This window comes from Lepisosteus platostomus, chromosome 12 (assembly GCF_059453375.1).
Source record: "Lepisosteus platostomus isolate fLepPlt1 chromosome 12, fLepPlt1.hap1, whole genome shotgun sequence".
Taxonomy (NCBI): domain Eukaryota; kingdom Metazoa; phylum Chordata; class Actinopteri; order Semionotiformes; family Lepisosteidae; genus Lepisosteus; species Lepisosteus platostomus.
Genome location: NC_142622.1, coordinates 5290409 through 5311026, shown reverse-complemented (window position 1 = coordinate 5311026; position 20618 = coordinate 5290409). Strand labels below are relative to the sequence as shown.

The 20618-nt window shown below is 43.6% G+C and overlaps 1 protein-coding gene across 2 annotated transcripts; it reads right to left on the bottom strand.

Moving 5' to 3' along the window:
* Positions 1-2059: 2059 nt before the first annotated feature.
* Positions 2060-20548, bottom strand: pex1 (peroxisomal biogenesis factor 1). 2 transcript variants are annotated; one of them, XM_088600558.1, is made up of 24 exons: positions 20089-20547; positions 19499-19645; positions 19153-19236; positions 18827-18941; positions 17536-18188; positions 16757-16876; positions 16310-16433; positions 15931-16046; positions 15470-15558; positions 15123-15255; positions 14723-14819; positions 13346-13516; positions 12628-12782; positions 12020-12206; positions 11087-11253; positions 10526-10660; positions 9953-10017; positions 9634-9776; positions 8671-8774; positions 8092-8268; positions 7451-7681; positions 5965-6162; positions 4374-4504; positions 2060-3181 (listed from the first exon to the last, which is right to left on the bottom strand). In XM_088600558.1, the coding sequence occupies exons 1-24, from the start codon at positions 20194-20196 to the stop codon at positions 3097-3099; spliced, it is 3735 nt and encodes a 1244-aa protein (XP_088456684.1). In that variant the 5' UTR covers positions 20197-20547; the 3' UTR covers positions 2060-3096. The 2 variants fall into 2 exon arrangements, 1 of the variants encoding a protein (XP_088456684.1); XR_015925611.1 differs by lacking the exons at positions 2060-3181; positions 4374-4504 and adding an exon at positions 6475-6595 and having other exon boundaries at positions 6025-6162; positions 20089-20548.
* Between the last annotated feature and the right edge of the window lie 70 nt (positions 20549-20618).

Sequence of the window (20618 nt, the reverse complement as noted above, 5' to 3'; positions counted from 1 at the left end):
GAGCCAGTAATAACGAAGCTAATGATTAAGTTTAAGACAAAATGCAGAGTTCTATATGTTGAAGGCGTTGGTAATATACTTTAGCCTAGGGTATTTTTTAAACCAGAGCAGAGAAAAGCCTCTACAAGTGAGTAGAGATGAATTACAATTAGCCCAGGAGTTGAAACAACCAGGACAAAGACTGACAACTTTGCAGCGATGAAGGTTCCTCCCTCAGAGCTGCTGCCCCTGTGTACCTACACACCGGCTGGTTTCTTTTCAGTTGAATGCTTTAATGAAACAAATCTTTAATTCAACTACCAGGTTGAACGGTTAGAACCTTTGCTTTTTTTTTTTTTGGACACTGAATTTGGAGATTTTTAAGTTACTTAAATTTTTAAAAGGCAACCTGGCTTGAATCATTTTGTAGTTTCGAGTATATCAGTATTTGTGTAATAAGTTATACAGCCTATCAGTGATTTATCATTTTGTATTTGATTTCACCACACTATGTATACAGGTATTTATTATCTCCCTTTGAAAGATCAGTACTTGTTTTGATTTCATATATACAATATATATAATAAAGCTATACTGAAACAGAAATGACCATGACCAGGACTGGGTATAGCATAAGCTACCTAGGCATTAACTCTGTAACCATTGACCTAGTCAAGCTGTTGAAGTCGATATCCTGGCCAAATGACCTTGTCTTACTTGAAACATTACTCACACATGTGTACTGAAACTACTGTATCTCCGTCAACAGAAATGTGCCCAGATCTATTGCTAGATGCAGTCCTTAATGCAGCTGACTTAATCCTTCAGAACTGAATGGTGTCCAATAGCCTGTATTTTTTCCCTCACAAAAATAGCCTACAGGTGACCCACAGGTGTGTAGAGAAATTTAAGCGGTTTCAATAGAAACCTTGATGCTGTGTTTGTAAAGGATAATAATGGCTATTGTATTACTGGATTTGTTTTTTAACAAATAATGTATACACCAAGCATTTGTTGTTGTAGTATTTTGAGGAAACAGGTTAAACGACTTGAAATTTAAATCTGCATGCTATACTGGACTGTAGGTATACAATGAGTTGTTGCTAATCTAATACCACTATTGCTCCCTCAAATTACATTTGAAATATTTTTTCAGCTACATTCTAGGCTAGTGTTACACCAGATTTTGATTACCTCTACCATTAATGAATGCAAAACATAGAATGATTTGTATTTAACCAAGTTAAACCATTTACTGTATGTTACTTACATTGCCTGCCTCTGATAATGAGATCACTGATTTGCAAGTATCTGACAATCTGAAATTTGAAAAGCATCTACAGGAACTAAATAAAAGAGTGGGGGAAACACAGCACTGTTAAAAGGAGTAAAGTTACAGCGTGTGTTTGTGCAAGAAGGTAGCTCTGGGAGCTGGTGAATTATGATGCATGGATTCTATTCTGCAGGCCCATTCGAACAGTGAGGGTATGGACTGAGAGAGGCAGGTTATGACCTTTTTTTATAGTCCTGAAAAACTCGTGTTCGTGGCGCAGTAGTTAGGATTTGTGCCTCAGGTTCAATTCCTGGGTTGTTACCTCGTGGAGTCTGTTATTCTCCTCGTGTCTGTGTGGGTTTCCTCCCAGAGTCCAAAGACCTACTGGTAGTTTAACAGGCTTCAGAGAAAACAGGCCCCAGTGTGTGCCTGTGTGCGTGGCTGCCCTGTCCTGTTCCTTGCACCCCAGGATAGGCTCCGTCTTGCACTGCAACCCTGTATTGCATGAAGCAGTTAATAAATGGATGGAGGTTTTTTATTCTGTGACAAGATACTTATGTTGTATCTCTTTCATAAAATGGCAGTGCACCTGGTACTAAAAGCATTTTCATTTTTCCTCCTAATTTGTCTTAATTTCCTCAGCTTTTCTTTTAATGGTCCATACCGTATGCTTTTAATTCACATTACATCCTTGCAAATGTAATTGAAAAACTTTAAAAAACTATTTAACAATGTAATTAGAGTTTCTTTGGTAAATATATCTTAAAACAGCAGGTCACAGCACAGCATGTCACAGCAAGGCACTCACAGTTTTGATTACTGTTTTATTTTATTACACTATTTTCCTTAAAAATATTTGGCCAGAATAATTACATACTGTATAAAATTTACATCTAGTATGGAGTAGGCTGCAATTTCAAGGTCAGTCTTAATTTGTAAAATGTCGCTATGAGCAAGTATTCTACAGTCATTCAGATGCAGTTATTATTAATTGTATCAAATTTAATCACATTAGAAATTACTTAATTTAATTAGAAACAAACTGAAGAAATGGCCCAGTGGGTTTTTAGGCTATTGCCTGTTTTATATTTCTAATTTGAATGTCTTTCACTGAATTAATTATTCACATACTGATCACAGGTTTTAATGGTAATTTCAACATTACTGCATGTTCATGCTTGATGTGTAAAGTGGTAGAAATCTCATAATACTGCATCACGGATCACACTAAAAATGTTAAACATTCTGCATTGGTTAACAATTGCCACTGAACAAGAGCCAATGTGAGTTTCATCTAAAAGTAAGTTACATTGTGTTTTGCAGTGTTATAAGAACTCTTCAACTGAATTAAAAAAGAATATGAAATATTTCTTCATTGTCCTTTTTTGAAAGTGCACTGAATTTAAACACTCCAACAACCTGAGGTATCGTTGTTGATGAATAGTCACACAGTAAATCCTCAAACAAAAAAAAGTTCTATAGTGGAATCACAGTTCGTTTTTTGGGGAAAAAGGACTGAATAAAAGAAACATAAAAAGGAAAAAGTTATTTTCTCATTTATCCTCAATTAAAGAAGTAGAAACTGGCTGCTTTGGGTCCTTGAAGGAGCCCAAATATGTGATTACACAGGGATTAATTAGACTTAATTATCTTTTTAGTTTTCATTAGAACACATCTCTAATGTACAACACTTTTCGAGCACATTGATCTCTTTACGTTTAGAACTTGCACACATTTTAGATTTAAATATAAGGTGAACTCAGGTCAGATGCTGACAGGGTGTGTACTAAGAAAAGCTGTCTCGCACTGCCATTCCAGCCACCTTTGGGTGCAGTGCTGAATCGCTATGCTAAAGTCACTCTTTGACCAGGTTTTGTGGTGGGTGGGCCTTGAGTCCTGCCTTCACAGGTGTTCCTAAAAGCATCATACCTGAAAGTACAAAGATTAACATCACGTAAGAGACAAAAACATTATACAGTATACGGTATCCTTATTTTCACTCCTTAGATTAAGTAACACTCGATTAAAGCAAATTTGACTCTATAGGGTCGTGTGATTGTATTAACTCGTTATGTTTTATGGTATACTCCTCTTCCCCCTTATAGGATTGGTCATTTATTATAAGCAACAAAAAAGAAACTGGGACGGAGGTGATAGGACATAAAGACAGTTCAACATTTTATCTCTTTTCCCTACACAAACTTCTCCTTTCAGGAAAAATAAGTCACCTGTGTCAGGTTAATCCGGGAAAAACATTCTTCAGTGCTTTTCTATGCACGTAGTGTATGTTACAGGTTTGTATACAAAAGTATATATTTTTATATTTATATTTATATTTTTGTATACAAAAGAAAAGCACAATATATGAAAAAAACTGAATTCTTCTAAATCACTTTTCAGTTTCTGAAAAACAGCAGAAACCTGTTTATTATCCGTCAGGACCCATTTACAGCCATATCACCCTGCAACTCACAACTGGCAACCCACTGAAGCTAAGCAGGTGTGAGCCTGGTCAGTACCTGGATGGGAGACCTCCTGGGAAAAACTAAGGTTGCTGCTGGAAGAGGTGTTAGGGGGGCCAGCAGGGGGCGCTCACCCTGCGGCTCATGTGGGTCCTAATGCCCCAGTGTAGTGACGGGGACACTATACTGTAAACAGGCGCCGTCCTTCGGATGAGACGTAAAACCGAGGTCCTGACTCTCTGTGGTCATTAAAAATCCCAGGGTGTTTCTCGAAAAGAGTAGGGGTGTAACCCTGGCATCCTGGCCAAATTTCCCCATCGGCTGTTATCAATCATGGCCTCCTAACAATCCCCCTCTGTGAATTGGCTTCATTACTCTGCTCTCCTCCCCACTGATAGCTGATGTGTGGTGAGCGTTCTGGCGCACTATGGCTGCCGTCGCATCATCCAGGTGGATGCTGCACATTGGTGGTGGTGGAGGGGAGTCCCCATTACCTGTAAAGCGCTTTGAGTGGAGTGTCCAGAAAAAGCGCTATATAAGTGTAAGCAATTATTATTATTATTATTATTTAAGATGTCGGTCATTTCAACACAGAGTGGCAGGCGTCTCCCGAGATCAAACACAGGGGAGCGTCACTGAGCCAGTAACGGGGGACTCACAGCTCGTGGTACTTCTTCCAGTCCTGCTTGCCGACGGAGGCCCTGGTGCTGGCCAGCGCTCCCGTCAGGTGGGACTGGCAAATGAGCAAGGCTGCTTTGCTGGGTGCTGCCTGCGTGAGGAAGGACTCTTCCTGCAACCAGAGCAAGAAGCACAATGTGTGAGCAGTGGCAGCCTGCACATTTTACTCAAAACACCTGCAGAAAAGAAAACCCATCACTTGTCCTGGAGCACCAGCACGTCACTGTATATGACCGTTCCTGTTAGCATGTCAAGCTTTAGACACATCCTGCTCAAAGCTCTTTCTGGACTGACTTATGGTCCCCCTGCTTGGGGAATGATTTTCCAGTGAGCTGGAACTGGACAAGGCAAGACTTCTCATAGCTGGTGTCATGGAAATATAACTATCAAGGAAGCCACAAGAGAGAGTTCACCTGAGTAAGGTCTTTATTTCAATATTGCAATATTGGGAGCCCTGCTGCCACTTCGCAAATTGCAACCAGAGACTCAATTTGTTACAAGCAGTACAGGGTTTTTATAAGACGTTGCGCTGTAAAAAAGCTCAGCGCTTTGTCCCTTCTAAAACTTCCCCTTTCCCTAAGAGAAAACAGGTTACATCGTAAAGCAAGAGAAGAAGCACCACTAGATTTGTTATTCAAAGCTTATCAGTTACTTTCGGCTAATTCTAACGACCCAGACAGCATATATTGTTTTGGTACATTGTCTTCTAAAGTAACCTAAACAGTGTACTTTGTTGACGCACTGTTTTCTAAAATTCTGCATGTACTGTAGCGCAGCAATTACATCCTTGAAATATATTTTCTAAAAGCACCAATATATTTTTTGCAAAGCTCTCTACATTTTAAGAATCAATTTACTTATTTGATTTCCCTTTCAATTCCCTCCTTTTTATTCTTGAAAATGATTAAAAGTTAGATTCTTCATATGGACTCCCAGGAGGCTCCCATACTTTAGATTCTTGCGTTCTTATCAGATCATACTGATGCGCAAACATATTCATTACCATATTTCAAAGCACTGGAATAATATATGTCGTACAGCAACACAAAAACAGGAAGACAAGCATCACAGCTACTATAATCGGTGTTGGGAAAAACATTCCCCCTGGCCCAAACAGTGATTCTAACCAGGAGAGAAATAACATACAAATCAAACAAAAAAGGGCAGATGAAAAGGAAAAAATTGGAATTGGGTTTGAGTTTTAAAAACAAGAGATATTCAGATGTTGTTGGCAGCTAATGGAGCCAAGGATCTCTTCCTGGACGAAGCCAGAGTATCAGCTTTAATATCATCAATTTCATAAATTTCCCTACGGGATTAATAAAGTATTATCTATCTATATCGCAGCTCGGGAGCTTGTTCCATACTCGCACAGCCCTTGACAAATCCAATGTTACCACCTCTTTTCTTCCTTTTCAAACACTGTGTTGTGGTTATTTAATGATGCTCACTGGCAAGAAAGGAGCCGATCGCCCTTTCCTTGTTTTGAAGCTTTTATTTCCGTTCTGAAACAAGCACAACAAAGTTAGATTACGACTCTTCACCACAGCGGGCTGTGCCCTGGTGCCTCACCATCATCCTGCTGCGGTAGTTGGCTTTGATGCTGCTGATCTCCGCTCGCAGGTGATCTAACTGCTCATGGCTCAGCTCCTGAAATCCCTCCTGCAGTGATGCCATGAACGCTGGGGTCTGGGAAGAGGCCATGTCCCTCAGCGAGGCTCCAGTGATATCGTGGGTCATCGAGTTTGGTCCCGACAGGCACTGTGAATTCTACAGCAGGGAAACAGCCATCGGTGTCGGAAAATACAGAATTATTTATAATTCCGTATTTTAATATAACGTCTTTTACGACGTACACTAGATGCGGAACTGCACTAGTTTATCTGAGAAAGCATAAATATAAAAATATATTTCCCAATTGAGAAATGTTGGCAAAAACTGGCAAGACCGTGCACCTACATTAATCTGATGTAAGTGTTACAAGTGTTTGAGTCTTTTTGCAAAATATTTCAATATTTCCTGTGAAACTATAAGACATTTTAGCACCTCAGGTTTAATTATTAAAAGAGCAGTGTACTGTACCATATATAATTAATATGTTCATTTTCACATTTTGCTTTATATTCTCTGCCACGTTCTGTGCGATTTGCCATTCTGGTTTCTCAATAGAGCTATTGAGTTTCATAAGAATGACTCTTCACACCTGAATGACAGGGAGAGAGGTGAGAACATACTCAGTGTTAGTCCACAGCAGCTGCAGATCACAATATTTCACGAAAGAGCTTTGCCACTTTGAGCAGCACTCATTAGATTTCCCAGTGCACTCCCCTGGCATTCAGCCATGACATTATCTCAAAAGCTGCCGTTACAATATGAATTAATATAATATTAATCCGCACAGGAACAATTAACCAAAATCACACAGAACATGCGCAACAGGATACACAATATGTGTGAAATGGGACAACAGTAAAGCGCACAGGATATCAGTTCTTCCTTTAAAGATTTCTGTCATGTCTGAGGTGATTTACAGACTAAGCACACAGTTTGTGTCTATTCATCTCAACACAGGACACTGTAGAGATCAGTGACCGGCTCTGAGAGTATAGGGATCTCAACACAGGACACTGTGGAAGGTCTGACCGGCTCTGAGAGTATAGGGATCTCTACACAGGACACTGTGGAAGGTCTGACCGGCTCTGAGAGTATAGGGATCTCAACACAGGACACTGTAGAGATCAGTGACCGGCTCTGAGAGTATAGGGATCTCTACACAGGACACTGTGGAAGGTCTGACCGGCTCTGAGGGTATAGGGATCTCTACACAGGACACTGTGGAAGGTCTGACCAGCTCTGAGAGTATAGGGATCTCTACACACAGGACACTGTGGAAGGTCTGACCAGCTCTGAGAGTATAGGGATCTCTACCCAGGACACTGTGGAAGGTCTGACCGGCTCTGAGAGTATAGGGATCTCTACACACAGGACACTGTGGAAGGTCTGACCGGCTCTGAGAGTATAGGGATCTCTATACACAGGACACAGTGGAAGGTCTGACCAGCTCTGAGGGTGTCGGGTTCCCCAGCTCGGACTCGTAGGAGCTGCCGAAGTAAAGGCGCCACATGTTGTGACGCGGGTCCTCTGGAAGCAGCTCGGAGGAGTCCAGCAGCACCATGGAGTGTTCAAGCCCGCCCTCCCCCTCGCCTGCTGAGTCGTCTGACCCGCTGCTGTGGTTCAGGAAGATCATGGAAGACAAGCTGACGTCGCTGTCCGAGCCAGACCCCACTTCCTGCCAGGACAACGCAACACAAAATGGTTCTTTATTGAACTCATCAGCGCCGAGATTCATGATAATTTCCACTAAAAGTGCAAGGCAATTCTAAACTTGTTTCATGCCTTTCATTTCCCAGTTCTTAAGATAAGTTAACTGAATTAAATGTGTGTAGGTATAGAGTCATGCAAATTACAGTATCTTCTCAGAATTTTAAGATTTTAGCACAGGGGAGGGGGGGCACATTTTTTCAAGATCTCCCACAACATTTGGCCCTATTCAAGTACAGAGCCATCTAAGCTGTCAGTTTACCTGCAGGGCTACTGGTGCACAGAATTTATTTACAAGTAAAGTTGACTTGCAAAGTTTTTTGCCAACGCCAAATGAAATGGCGCCCTACACCAGTGCTAAATCTTGAATGCACCTACATGGAGAGAGCCGGCCCCCAGGTTGCTATGAATTGCCTCTAGTTGAGCGTTGTACAGCAGTGCCTTCAAGTCAGCCCCAGTGAAGGAGTCGGTGGCGGCTGTCATTTGGTCAAAGTCCACATCTCCCGCCAGCGGTACAGTCTGAGTAAGGGCCTTGAGAATCTCCAGTCGGGCCTCCTGTTGGGAACAGAACACCCCCGTGAGAGAAGCAGACCTGCAACAACGCCGCCGCTCGCTGCCCCACGTCACAGGAAATCATAGAACACACACCACCAAGCTATGCAATTAATCATGCCACACATAATGGCACGATTGCGCATCTTTAGAATTACTTCACGGAAAGCACTGCAGGAAATTTCTTGTTTCCTCCTTGCAGTGTTTCTGAATAAATCATTTTTTTTCCCCTTAAGTCTTTTAAACGCATATGATCTTATGTGCAAATCACCCAGGTGATGATGATTGATGATATGATTTTTTTAATTCATTTTTCACCTTATTCCAGGAAGGAGTGTTTCTCTTTCGATTTCTACATTTCTAATTGTTCTCTAATGGAGAAAGTCACAGGGCGTGATAGTCTACCTGATCAGGGGGAGGACAGTACAGAGATTTGTCCAGACGACCGGGTCTCAGAAGGGCCGGATCTATCAAGTCAGGACGACTGGTGGCAGCCAACACATACACCCCTAAGAGACATAAAGCAATTAACCTTAACTAGGGTAGAATTTATCCAGGACGTAAAAAATATAGGTCAAAAAGTACAAATAAAGCCTGAGAAAAAGGTGGGCATGACTTCAGTTCAAAGTCTCATCCAAAGGATAGCCCCTCCTATGGTACAGTGTCTGTGGTCTCCATAATGGTTTGGAAATACTACAGCTGAGGGACAAGCACCACCTACTGGTCCACCAACGGCATTGTACAACAGCCTGAGCTCTCCCATCCCCATGCTGGTGAGGTGAGGCCCAGCTTCTGAACATGACCCAGGCCTCATTCTTTAGATCTCTTTAGAGTTACAATTTGAATGTATTTTTCAAGTTAACACAAAGGTAGATAAGTCAAACTCACCTCAGCATTTTTGTAAATCTGCAAGCTACACTGCACCTGCTTTCCTCAGAACATCTGCTATTTTAACCACAGGTAATCAATAATCAAGTCCCTTTTCACTGTTCACATGTACGTTTTGAATTCTCAGATGACCACATCAATTATGACATTCATACTGTATATAACAGGCTTGTCAAGTTTAAAGGATAAAAAGAGCCAAAAGCAGAGCCAGTCCAAGCTATAATATGCAGTGTTCCCATCTTTTGAACCCACATAGCTTCCACTTCCTTTAATTTGTAATACAACAAAAACACGGCGTTCTGTTAGCAGTTAAAATCAACGCTCTTTAGAAAAACAAATCTGAATAACGATAGTGTAGTATGAGAGCCGCAGTTCTTTCTTTTTGTTTGTTGGCCTGCGAATGTGAAGGTTTTGCAGGAATGCAGTTAATCTCCTGAGCCCATCGGGCCTTGTGATGTACAGCACAGAGGACAGCCCTACCATCCAGCCTCTCCACGCCGTCCAGCTGAGTGAGCAGCTGGTTGACCACACGGTCGGTCACTCCCGTGCTGTCGTGCCCCCTGCGCGGAGCCAGGGAGTCAAACTCGTCAAAGAACAGGATGCAGGGCTTGGCAGCCTGGGCCCTGGAAGAGAGAGTTACTGCAAACATCATTTCGTACACGATGGCACATATTCTATGGGAGATTCAAGCCACTCTGCCATGGGCTGACCTCCTCAGTCCCCAGTAATTCTTTCTCGTCACGGGCTTTTGACAGACAATGCACACATGCTTGAGAGAGCGGTACAGTTCAAAACGAACCTCTGAAACACGTCGCGCACGGCCAGCTCACTGGCTCCAATGTATTTGCTGAGGAGTTCAGGCCCCTGAAAAAGCGTAGCAAAGGAAAATGGTGTGAGCATTTCTGTTTATCATGGGTTAGTTGCTGTATCCACCATTTCTGGAAAGTTCAAATAGTATACTGTTCTTGTTACAAGTCACTCAGTGAGGATATTTACATTTTCAAACCAAGTCAGTGTGAAATATTTCTTTTAAACGTTTCTGCTTAAGATGACCTCTTACAGTTTTTTGTGGATTTGCAACGAGCATGTTGAGATGACAACAAACATCCATTGTTAGATTTACTGTGCTGCGGCCGTCCCTGCAATGTTAGCTTACAAACCAGCCTTTCTGGCTTTCTGAAAGGAATTAGCGGAGGTAAACAGGTCTTACAAGTACAAAAATCTGTAAGACTGTATTTGTGGTACAAGTAAATAAACCCACTTCAAAAAAATGCGACCACCTGTCAACTAACAGATGACATTAGTGGTGACCTAAAGTTCTTGGGAAAAAGCCATATTTTGGAAAGAGTTGGGGATAGGAAGCCTGCTGCACCTTGATGCTGATGAAGTTCATTCCGCTCTCTTTGGCAACAGCTCCTGCTAGCAAAGTCTTCCCTGTGCCCGGAGCTCCGTACAGCAGCACTCCAGAGCGCTGTCGGATGGGCAGACTTGCAAACAGGGCAGGATACTGGAACACAGGACAAAAACCACCATGAACCCCACAGGAAGAGAAGGTGGGGAAAAAGGGAGGGGAATTCAAAATTGATGTCGGAGCTCCATTTCAACCCTGGGCATTTTCTGGGTATTTTTGTTTTAATTGTGAATGCACAAAGCACTAAACAATAAATATCTATTAATTAGGTGATCATTACAGCAATTACCTAGAAAGTAACAACCGTCGTGTGTGAATTTTGTCCCAGTGTCGATTATGCAACGGTGCAAAAGCCAGGCAAAGGGGGTGAGAGTGCCACATGTTCCTGAGCCATCTTTACAGTCCACGTTAAACTGTACCACTCTGGAGCGGATACTGATACTTGTATAGTCAGACACTATTCATTATAGACTGAAGCTGAGCAGAGGCTGGGGGCCCCAGCGCTGTTAAGCAATGGCCTACCTTTGCTGGAAGCTGAACGGTGTCCATCAGCACCTGCCGGACCTCCCTCAGGCCCCCGACGCGGTCCCAGCCTGCCTCGGGGGGGGCGTTCAGGCGGGAACTCAGGAGAGAGGGCGGGGTGAAGCTTCTGAGTGCCTGCTGGAAGTCAGAGGTGGCCAAAAACACCTCTGAGAAGAACAGACTCATGCTGGGTGATTTAGGATTGGAAACACGGGGGGCATCCAGAGAGGATGCCATGCTGCATTCATTACTCTGTACCTGTGCAACCCTAAACCAGCACAGTGGGTGTGTAGAGCACATCTCTTAAGTGTCTGTTGAATTTGCCTCAGGTCGTTCCCTTTGATTTTGATTACAAATAAAGGTTTTTTTTTGCTTACTCCTGACTCCCCCCACGTAGCCCTGGAGAGATGACCAGATCGCAGCCCAATAAATTGTAATTCAAGAAAAAACCAAACTACCTTTCAAATTAACCTGGAAAAACACACAAATAAGAATAATAAATGCCATCCTACATTATTTTGTGTTTTTTTTACATAAGAAAAGAATACGAACTGCTTGAATTGTATCCATCATTATTTGGCTCTATATTTCATTTAGCAGTAAATACATCCTCTATGTCTAAATCTGAAAGGGCTGTCAGTTAACATTCTCAGATGTGTCTGTACTCACCTCATTTAAATGTAACTATCCATCAAGTGAATTCATACAGAAATGTGATCAACATGTCAAATTTGAAGATCAAGCATGCTTCAGTGATATTTTATGGCAGTGAAAGGATCATGCCAATTATATTGAACTAGACATTTATTTAATGTACAAGCAGTCCTTGACAGCTCCTCCTGGTGCATTGTGAGTAAAGCCCTTCCCGGTTGGCTACTATTGGAGAAGACTGAATGGAGTTTGCATGATGGTCTAAAGTGCGCTACGCAGTACCTGAAGCTGTGATTCTGTTGTGAAGAACACTGGCGTGAACTGCTCTTTCAACCAGCAGGGTGAAATCGCTCGCCAGGTAACCTTCAGTTTCCCTGGAAACTGACTCGAGATCAAGTACTCCCAGGCTATCTTCAGCAATGTTGCTTTTGCTCTTAATTATTGCTCGAAGAATTTCACTTCTTTGGGCCTGCAAAACAACATAGAGACCAGAAACGTTTTGAATATTAACAAACATTTTCAATGGAATAACTTACTACATCAGTCAATGTAATAATACCACCCTTTTGCAAATAATCCCAATAAATATGAAAAAAAGAATAAGCCTGGAGTGCTCTATTCATATGTCACTTCAATTTAAATTAAAACATCTTTCATCTTGTTCTAAAGTGCTTGAAAAACTACAATATTCCTTCAGCAAAGGACATTCTTTGTATTGCCCTTTCATGATACAATATTAAAATACTGACTCACACAGGCCCAGTTCTCCTTATAAAGAAATGAACAGTGTAAGAATAAAGGTAACCGTCAGGCTATATGAAGGGGGAGGCTCTAAACTCTAAGAGCTGTACTGTATCCCACTGATACAATATCCCACAGCGAAGCAGTACCTGGCTGGGGCGGGGAATCTCCTTGATGCACTGAAAGAAATGAGAGCCCTGCGCTGATGTCAATGAAGGGTGGAGGGTGTGCTCACTCTGGCTGGTAGCAATCAAGGCAATCAGTCTGCCGTGTACAACAGCATCACTCACTAGATCCTTCAAGGCTGAAACAACAAAAGAGCACAAAAACCCCTGAGATGCAAAGATCTCTACATCAGTCATACTTCAAAATCTGTCCCTTTTAAGTTTGTTATTGAAGTGTATCCATAGCATCCCTTATTAGAATTGTAAACTTAACTTCAAAGTAAATTTAATACCAATTTGTTTTGCTTTGCAAGTTTCTATTATGTCTAAATTGGCTCATATGTGATAACGGAGATGATCAAGACACAGATTCGGAACAACATGAATTATTTCTTTTTATGACATTAAAACCAATAAATGTTATTTTAATAAAGCTGTACTTTTATAAATGATATGCAATATTTTAATAGGATAAAAGAGCAGCAAGATGTTAATCTATAGATTAACATCTATAGGTACTGAAACGTAACCCTGAACATTAGAACACAGTAAAGGCTACAAATGAGAAACAGCCATTCGGCCCATCCAGCCCACTAGGAGTTGTCACGATCCAAGGATCTCATCCAGACATCACATGAAAGAAGACAGCTGACACTCTCCCTCCCACAGCCCCGGCTGGTGTGCTCGTGGGCGGTGCCCCTACCCTGGGCCAGCTGCTGGCTGCGGAGCGCCTCCGGGCCGTGCTCCTGCTCGGGGGCGGCCGCGGCCCCGGCCAGCTGCTCCAGGTCGTCCAGGAGCACCACAGAGGGCTGCCTCCACGCGGCTTCCTCAAACGCCTCCTCCAGCTTCTTTCGGACCGTCTCCCCTCTCTTCCCTGCAAACGCCACAAAGCGGGAACATGAGACGAACAGCCCGAATGGAACTAGTGGGTCAGCCGGACCCTAAAGGACCCCGGCAGATGTAGATGGGTCTCCCAGACTCGACCGGCACACTGCAGAGACAAGGGCAGGTCCAAGGTTTGCGTCTCTGCTCCATCGTCTTTTCCACTTATTCTTAAATATCTTCTGAAAGATATGAGTCAAGAGTGGCATGGTGGATAGCACTGCTGCCTCACAGGCCTGGGGCTGTTTCCTCCAGATACTTTGGTTCCCTCCCACAGTCTAGAAACACACTGGTAGGTTAACTGGCTTCAGAAACACTGCCCGTGGTGTGAGCGTGTGCATGACGGTGTCTGCCTGCCCTGTGATGGACTGGCGTCCTGTCCAGGGTGTACCCTGCCTTGTGCCTTGTGATGGACTGGCGTCCTGTCCAGGGTGTACCCTGCCTTGTGCCCTGTGATGGACTGGCGTCCTGTCCAGGGTGTACCCTGCCTTGTGCCCTGTGATGGACTGGCATCCTGTCCAGGGTGTACCCTGCCTTGTGCCTTGTGATGGACTGGCGTCCTGTCCAGGGTGTACCCTGCCTTGTGCCCTGCGATGGACTGGCGTCCTGTCCAGGGTGTACCCTGCCTTGTGCCCTGCGATGGACTGGCGTCCTGTCCAGGGTGTACCCTGCCTTGTGCCCTGCGATGGACTGGCGTCCTGTCCAGGGTGTACCCTGCCTTGTGCCCTGCGATGGACTGGCGTCCTGTCCAGGGTGTACCCTGCCCTGTGCCTGTTGCTTGCTGGGATAGGCTCTGGCTCCCCAGTGACCCTGAATTGGATAAAGTGGTTAGAAAATGGATGGAAGGAAGATATGAGACCAAAAGGATCTGGTATGTCTTGCTGTGCCAGACGGACACTGAAGCCACTCCTATTACGAGGGAAAACCACAAAAGTCAAAATCAAAAAACAATGGACAAATGGGAAAAGATAGTTTGTAATTACTGAAGGTTTCATATTATGCACAAGGCAACTTCAATTTACAGGTGAATTAAAGAACAAAATAATACACAGAAAGAAATTACTAGCTTATGATTTATGAAGTAAGCAAAGTGAAACAATTTTAATGGTAACAAAAAACAAAATAATGACATTTACTCCAAATTCACAGTCCACAGCCAGTGTTGCACAGCTTTATCTGGGAGGGGCCTTACTCTTACCTCTTAGTTTTTGACAGTCAATTACTTCCACATGAGCATCCAAGACATCAGCTGCTTTTCTGCAGAGAGCTGTGGCAAGAGCTGTCTTCCCACTGCCCTGCGGGGTAAGTCACAGCACAGTCAGAGATGATTTCCTAAGACAACCTTCCGTTAAAGAACCATATTAACTTTTCAGATCAAATATTACTTAATGCAACATGAAAAGGTAATAATAACTATGTATAATGGCATTCTACACTTTTTCTAAAAAATCTGAAACACAGATTCATATTATATTGAAACACAATCATATTATATTGAAATAGTTTTTGTAGGTTTCAATACACCGAGTCAATACAGAAAAGTTTATGCTACACAGAGGTGCCCAGATACTGCTACTCCTCACTCAGTGTGTTATTACCTTGAGTCCTGTGAGGAGAAGTGCTCCGTTCCTGAGCCCTGATACTACAGACAGCAGCTCCTGGGAGAGAGGCCGTCCCATCAGGCTCTGGGAGATGTGCTCAAAGGCAGAGTCAGCAATGTCTTCCACTCCTCTGCAGTGTGAAAGATGGACACATTGTCACAAGGTAAGCGTGTGGTTTATAACCCCGCTACTCTCGGCAATGAAACTTTTAACTCCGTAATTTACAAAGTTTTGCCTATTAACAGTCATTTCTTGGGTGAAAAAGTGTTCCGGTTTCCAGGTTTTGTGGCTCAAGGGGGTAAATGAAATGTAGGCTTGCCATGTCTCTTGAGAAAAAGACTTACCCCAGAGATTCTACTGGTGGGGCAAGAATCTGGCTGGGATCCTGTGCTCGCACAGATTCTGACCCAGCTGCCTGTGGATACCTTGATAGCTGCATACAAACACATTGGACTTGAGATCATCACAACTAGTGTACTGAAAGGCAAAATCCAATTAAGATCTGCATAAAAATAATACTGGACAATCATCTTAAAAGACTAAGTGAACTCCTTTCAACTCTATAGAAAAAAGTTAAAAAGCTGGTTCCAAAGGTAACTTTATTCTTTACAGTTTTTTGTTAATTTCTGGACCAAACGATAATTTCTGCATTTACACGGCTCAATGGAACCCATCATGTTACATGAAAAACACAACTGAATTCACTTTCAAGTCAGAATACGTGAATTCAATTACTGGAAACTATCATTACCTTAAATGAGCACAGGACTCCCATCTATTAAGCAAACAATAATCAATAACCCACCTGTATGTCTGTTTTTTCCAGCAAACTGGTCGTCAACATGAAAACCTCATCTGATTCACCGTTTCCTGTCTTTTTGGATTCTGGCTTCATCACAGTCAAGGCAAACTCCATGTTTTCTGAGAAATTTTAAGTAGTAGACCTCAGCATTACAGTTGAAATTCTCAAATCAGAGCAAAGGCTAAGCAACATCATCCTGTGTATCCTGACCTAAAAGTAAGAAATGATCATCTGATAGGATCAAACCCACTTTAAAAGCCAAGGGACCTCTAGAACAGGTTTAGTTGGACATGATACCAGTTAATGGCTTATCCCATTCACTACTTTAAAACATCCTCCTCTTCCACTACGGCTCCGAATGAATGATCAGTAAAACACTTGCCTTCGTGGACTGTCAAGGCGACAAAGCTGGACCTCCCTGTGAGCCAAGGCAGCTCTTCATTATTCTGAGCTTGCAGCCAGTCCAGGAAAGCAGACTGGACATCCTGCTCCTTGACCTTCTGCGGCTGAGGAAAGGTAAAGATTAAACACTTCTGTCAGGTCTCTTAGTTTCAATATGGGAAACTGAGACATAAAAGCACTACAAGGCTGGAGCATTTTCTACACACAACAGACACAAACAAAGACAGGCACTTTCACTTAAGTGGGGGTTTCAGAAACAGAAGAGAAGCTGGGCTATACAATAACTAGACCAATGACTCCACTCAAGAAAAAAAAAATACTCTAAAGAAACCCATGTGCTTTACACTTCTAGCAAAGATGCTTTTAATCTTTTTAACTGGAGAGAGCTTTGCATTTTATGTCCTACAAAATCTACGGTTCAACTCACCAGTGATTGCAAGGGCTGCAATCGGACACAGGATGCTATTTCTGGGACTGAGTTTAATGGCTGTATTCTAACGGCTGTGCAGAAATCAATACCCAGTCTTCTTCTAATGGATTCTGAAATCTGTGGACAATAAGGATAATGAGACACACAGGCCGGGATTTGGAAAACAATACAAAGCAATATAGAAGGGTACTGAAACATACAGTATATCAGTCATTTAACCACTGAATCAATGTGATATACAGTATTTGACATTTCCCATGCTTGTTCACCCAAAGACATTGAACTCCTTTTGAACCGCACTTAGAATCATTTACAGTGAGCGGCTTTGTTAGGATCCCAGTTCCATTTGTTCACAGAACACATTGGAATTCTTTACAGCATCTCCCCTGCTGCCAAAAACAGTGAGGCAAATAGGCTTTTACTGTATTTTCTAAATTAAATGTATACAGTATATACTGTATCCTGCTATCCTACAGGTGAATCAACAAGATTCAAGGTAATCACTAGAGTCAAAAGCATCAACTACACACATTTAAAAACCTATTTTAAACCCTTTGTAAACATTCCTGTCACCAGCTCCAAATTGAAGGCAGCTCTGTGGCTGTAATCTTACTGTATATCGACACTGTTGTGTCCAAGCAACGTGCTTTCCTACCCCTCGTTTACTCTTCCGGAGCAATCTGAGTGACGTACCTCGCTACGGTGTCTGAACCCACCAACTCCAGTAACGAGTCTGGAGCTCGAACCACTGAGCCGTGCTGCGGCCCCCCACTCACCCACACCCTCCCACCATACGGCATCCCTCTCCTGCTGCCGCAGCCCTGGGCGTCCGCCAGCTCCTCCACCCCATGGCATATGATCCTGACGGCCAGGGGCTCTGCGGCGCCCCCTCCGGACCCGAGCTGGTCTCCAGCGCCCTGAGCCTCGGGGCCCCTCTTCCTCTCGGGCTGGGACAGCGTCCTGTGCGGCTTTTCCCTAGGTTCCCTGGGGCGGTGCAGCCCGGACAGCCGGCCGTAGGTGACAGCGAACGGGGCCCCGCCGCGGGCCGCGCAGGGGTGGCGCCAGGGGAAGACGTGGGCTGCTCCGTGAGCGGGGCTCTGCCGGCCGGCAGGGAAGGGGGCGCTCCTGCTCACTCTGAAAACAGCGTCCCCGAGGACGGGCGGCACCGAAGGGACAGCGGGAACCTCCCTCTGGGGGGCAGGGCTCCCGGCGAACATGGATCGGATCAGGCTCCGCAGATCGCCCAACGCGTCTCTCCCCGGGGCGTCGTCTGGCCCGTGCGGACCCCGAGCCTGACCGGCATCTGCTTGCCAGTTCGGGGGGGCAGAAGGGCGCGCCGGGCTCTCCCCGTCTTGGCGCAGCTTGGGGGAGACGATCAGCTCGGTGAGCTGCTCCAGCCGGCCATACGGAGCAGCGGGCGTGAGGGCAGCTGGAGCCGAGCAGGAACAGGAAGATCAACGCGTTACAAACAGTCTGTCATTGTTACTCGGGAGACAGATGCTGGACCACAATTGACATAACAATGACACATTTAAGGACTTAACACACAACATATGTGTGAACAATATTGTTGTTTTTTTTTGCTGGCTGGAGTTTGGAGGTTGTAATTGTATGAAGATTAATCATAGGTAAGAAGTCAATATCCAGCTTACACAAAACCACTATAGTAAGTCTAAACTTTGCCTCACACTAGGTTAACTACGTCATGGGAATACAACCGTAAATAACACTGACTGAAGTCAAACTTTCATGTTTTTTTCTAATGCAAGCCAGGGACTATTTCTAAAAGCAAGCTCAATGGTCACTAAAACTAGCTTTAGTACACATCCAAGAAATCAGCAAAAGTGGCAAAAACATTAATTATTAAGTCTCCTACTAACATTGACAATGTCTTTTCCTCCTGCTTATGAATGAACACCTGCTTCACGTATTTCAAAATTAAATACCTGGAGACCTGGAGCTGGGATTAGGCTCCCCTTAAACGTGTAATAAGTGTGTTATTCGGCATAGCACCGAATACCTGCTACAGAACAATTGCGGATAGAGGGAAGAGTGCAAATTGCAAACCTATCCTGACGTAGATGACAGTGTGCTGGTCCACCCACACGGGAAACAGTCCGTTTGGATACACGACCCTTATCTGGTCAAGGAGGTGTCGCTCAAGTGCTGAGCTGTGAAGCTCCTGAAAGAAAAGTGACAGCCCGTCGTCAGCTCGTGTAATCTCAGTGGGACAATAACACACCCGCGCCATTTTTATCACATTTAAGTGATGTCCATTCTCACTTCTGACAAACGCATGATTGGGTCAAAATGTGAATATTCAAGTTAATTTGTCATATACAGTAGATGAGAGCATTTGGTTTACATTAAAAAATTGCAGACTAAACACATACCAATATCTCCCAGTCATCAGATGACAGTGGTTCCACAAACACCTGCTGAATGGATAGGATCTGCCAGCAAGGTCTGAGAAATGCCTGGAAAATAATGTAATAAAACTTCACACATTCACATACAGTATAAAGAAACAGCACATATGTAATTATCACAATAATCGTCATCATAATGGTAACTTCCTTGTGATAAGAATGATGTTGTTAGGCAAACATAGAGTGAAGCTCAAGGGTTTGTCATGCAGTAGGTGGGTGTCTCTGTTTTGAGGTTGTGCTTTGCAGCCGTTTGTGTAAAATATGACACCAGGAACTCAGGAGCTGGAGAAGCTGTCCATGACATCCCTACCTGCTCTCCATCTTTGATTCCAAGCCTGGCACCCAAGTGCCTGTTGACCTCTACAACGCTCTCCCCCTGGAATGAAGACTGCAGGCATTTCGTCCAGCTGAGGTACACGGGTTGACAGCGGTCCCAGGAGAGCTCCAGGGCTTGGTTCTGATTGGAAACGCAAAAAGAAAACAGAAACAGAAACACCTCGCATCGCAATCACGCGGCCGAGGTCTCATCCTGTGGGGAGTCTATTAAAAGGGTCATCTCCAGCTCCTCACCGCGGAAAGGTTTCAAATGAATCAATTAATCAAGAAATCAGTTCTAGTACAAGACCGTTGAGTCCAAACGAGATGAAAATGAGAAACCCCCCTGCAAATACTGGACCGTGGCAGTCGGCTCTAAACCCTGCGCTGTATTTGAGTATCCGTCTCAGCTATGATTCAGACTCAAAGGTGTAAAGATCCACCTTATAAGCGAGTTTAGTATTAGACTGTATTTCGACATCTTTATTTATGCTAAGTCCTGACTACAAACAATACGCAAGCATTGGCAATTGGTTAGGTACATGGATATCACTAACACGACAACGTAAGGTCTCAGAGTACTACCTCTTGAAGGCGAAGCTGTGAAACTAAGCTCGAAGAGAGGTGCAGAAAACAGTTTTTAGCATTATTAAAAACTAATGTCACTGGCTGTATGCCATGGCTTCCCAGCATTGCTGCTGCAGAAATAGATATTACAAGATACTGTACAGCAGCGCTTCACCACCTGCAGAGAGGAGGGCAATGCGAGCGACTCGCTCTCCGGCTAGGAGCAGTTCAACAAAAATCGTCAAATTTGAATATTTTGTAGGTGCTGCTGCTGTTCGGTATTACAGCATCGAAGCTTTGCTGTGCACGAAGAGTATGTATTTCCCCCAGTACATCTCTGTGTAAATTAATTATTTGATATTAATTATCTGTCACCCTAAACGTAAATGAAACATTCTTTTTTTAAATCTTATTGCAACGCGCATTGAGATTATGCACCAGTCCCCTAAGTATCAAAACAGGAACTCGGTTTTATTTTTCATTGGTTTAAAGCTGACAGACTACAGCCTATGGTACTGTACAATGATACGGGGGCAATCAGCGCCAGA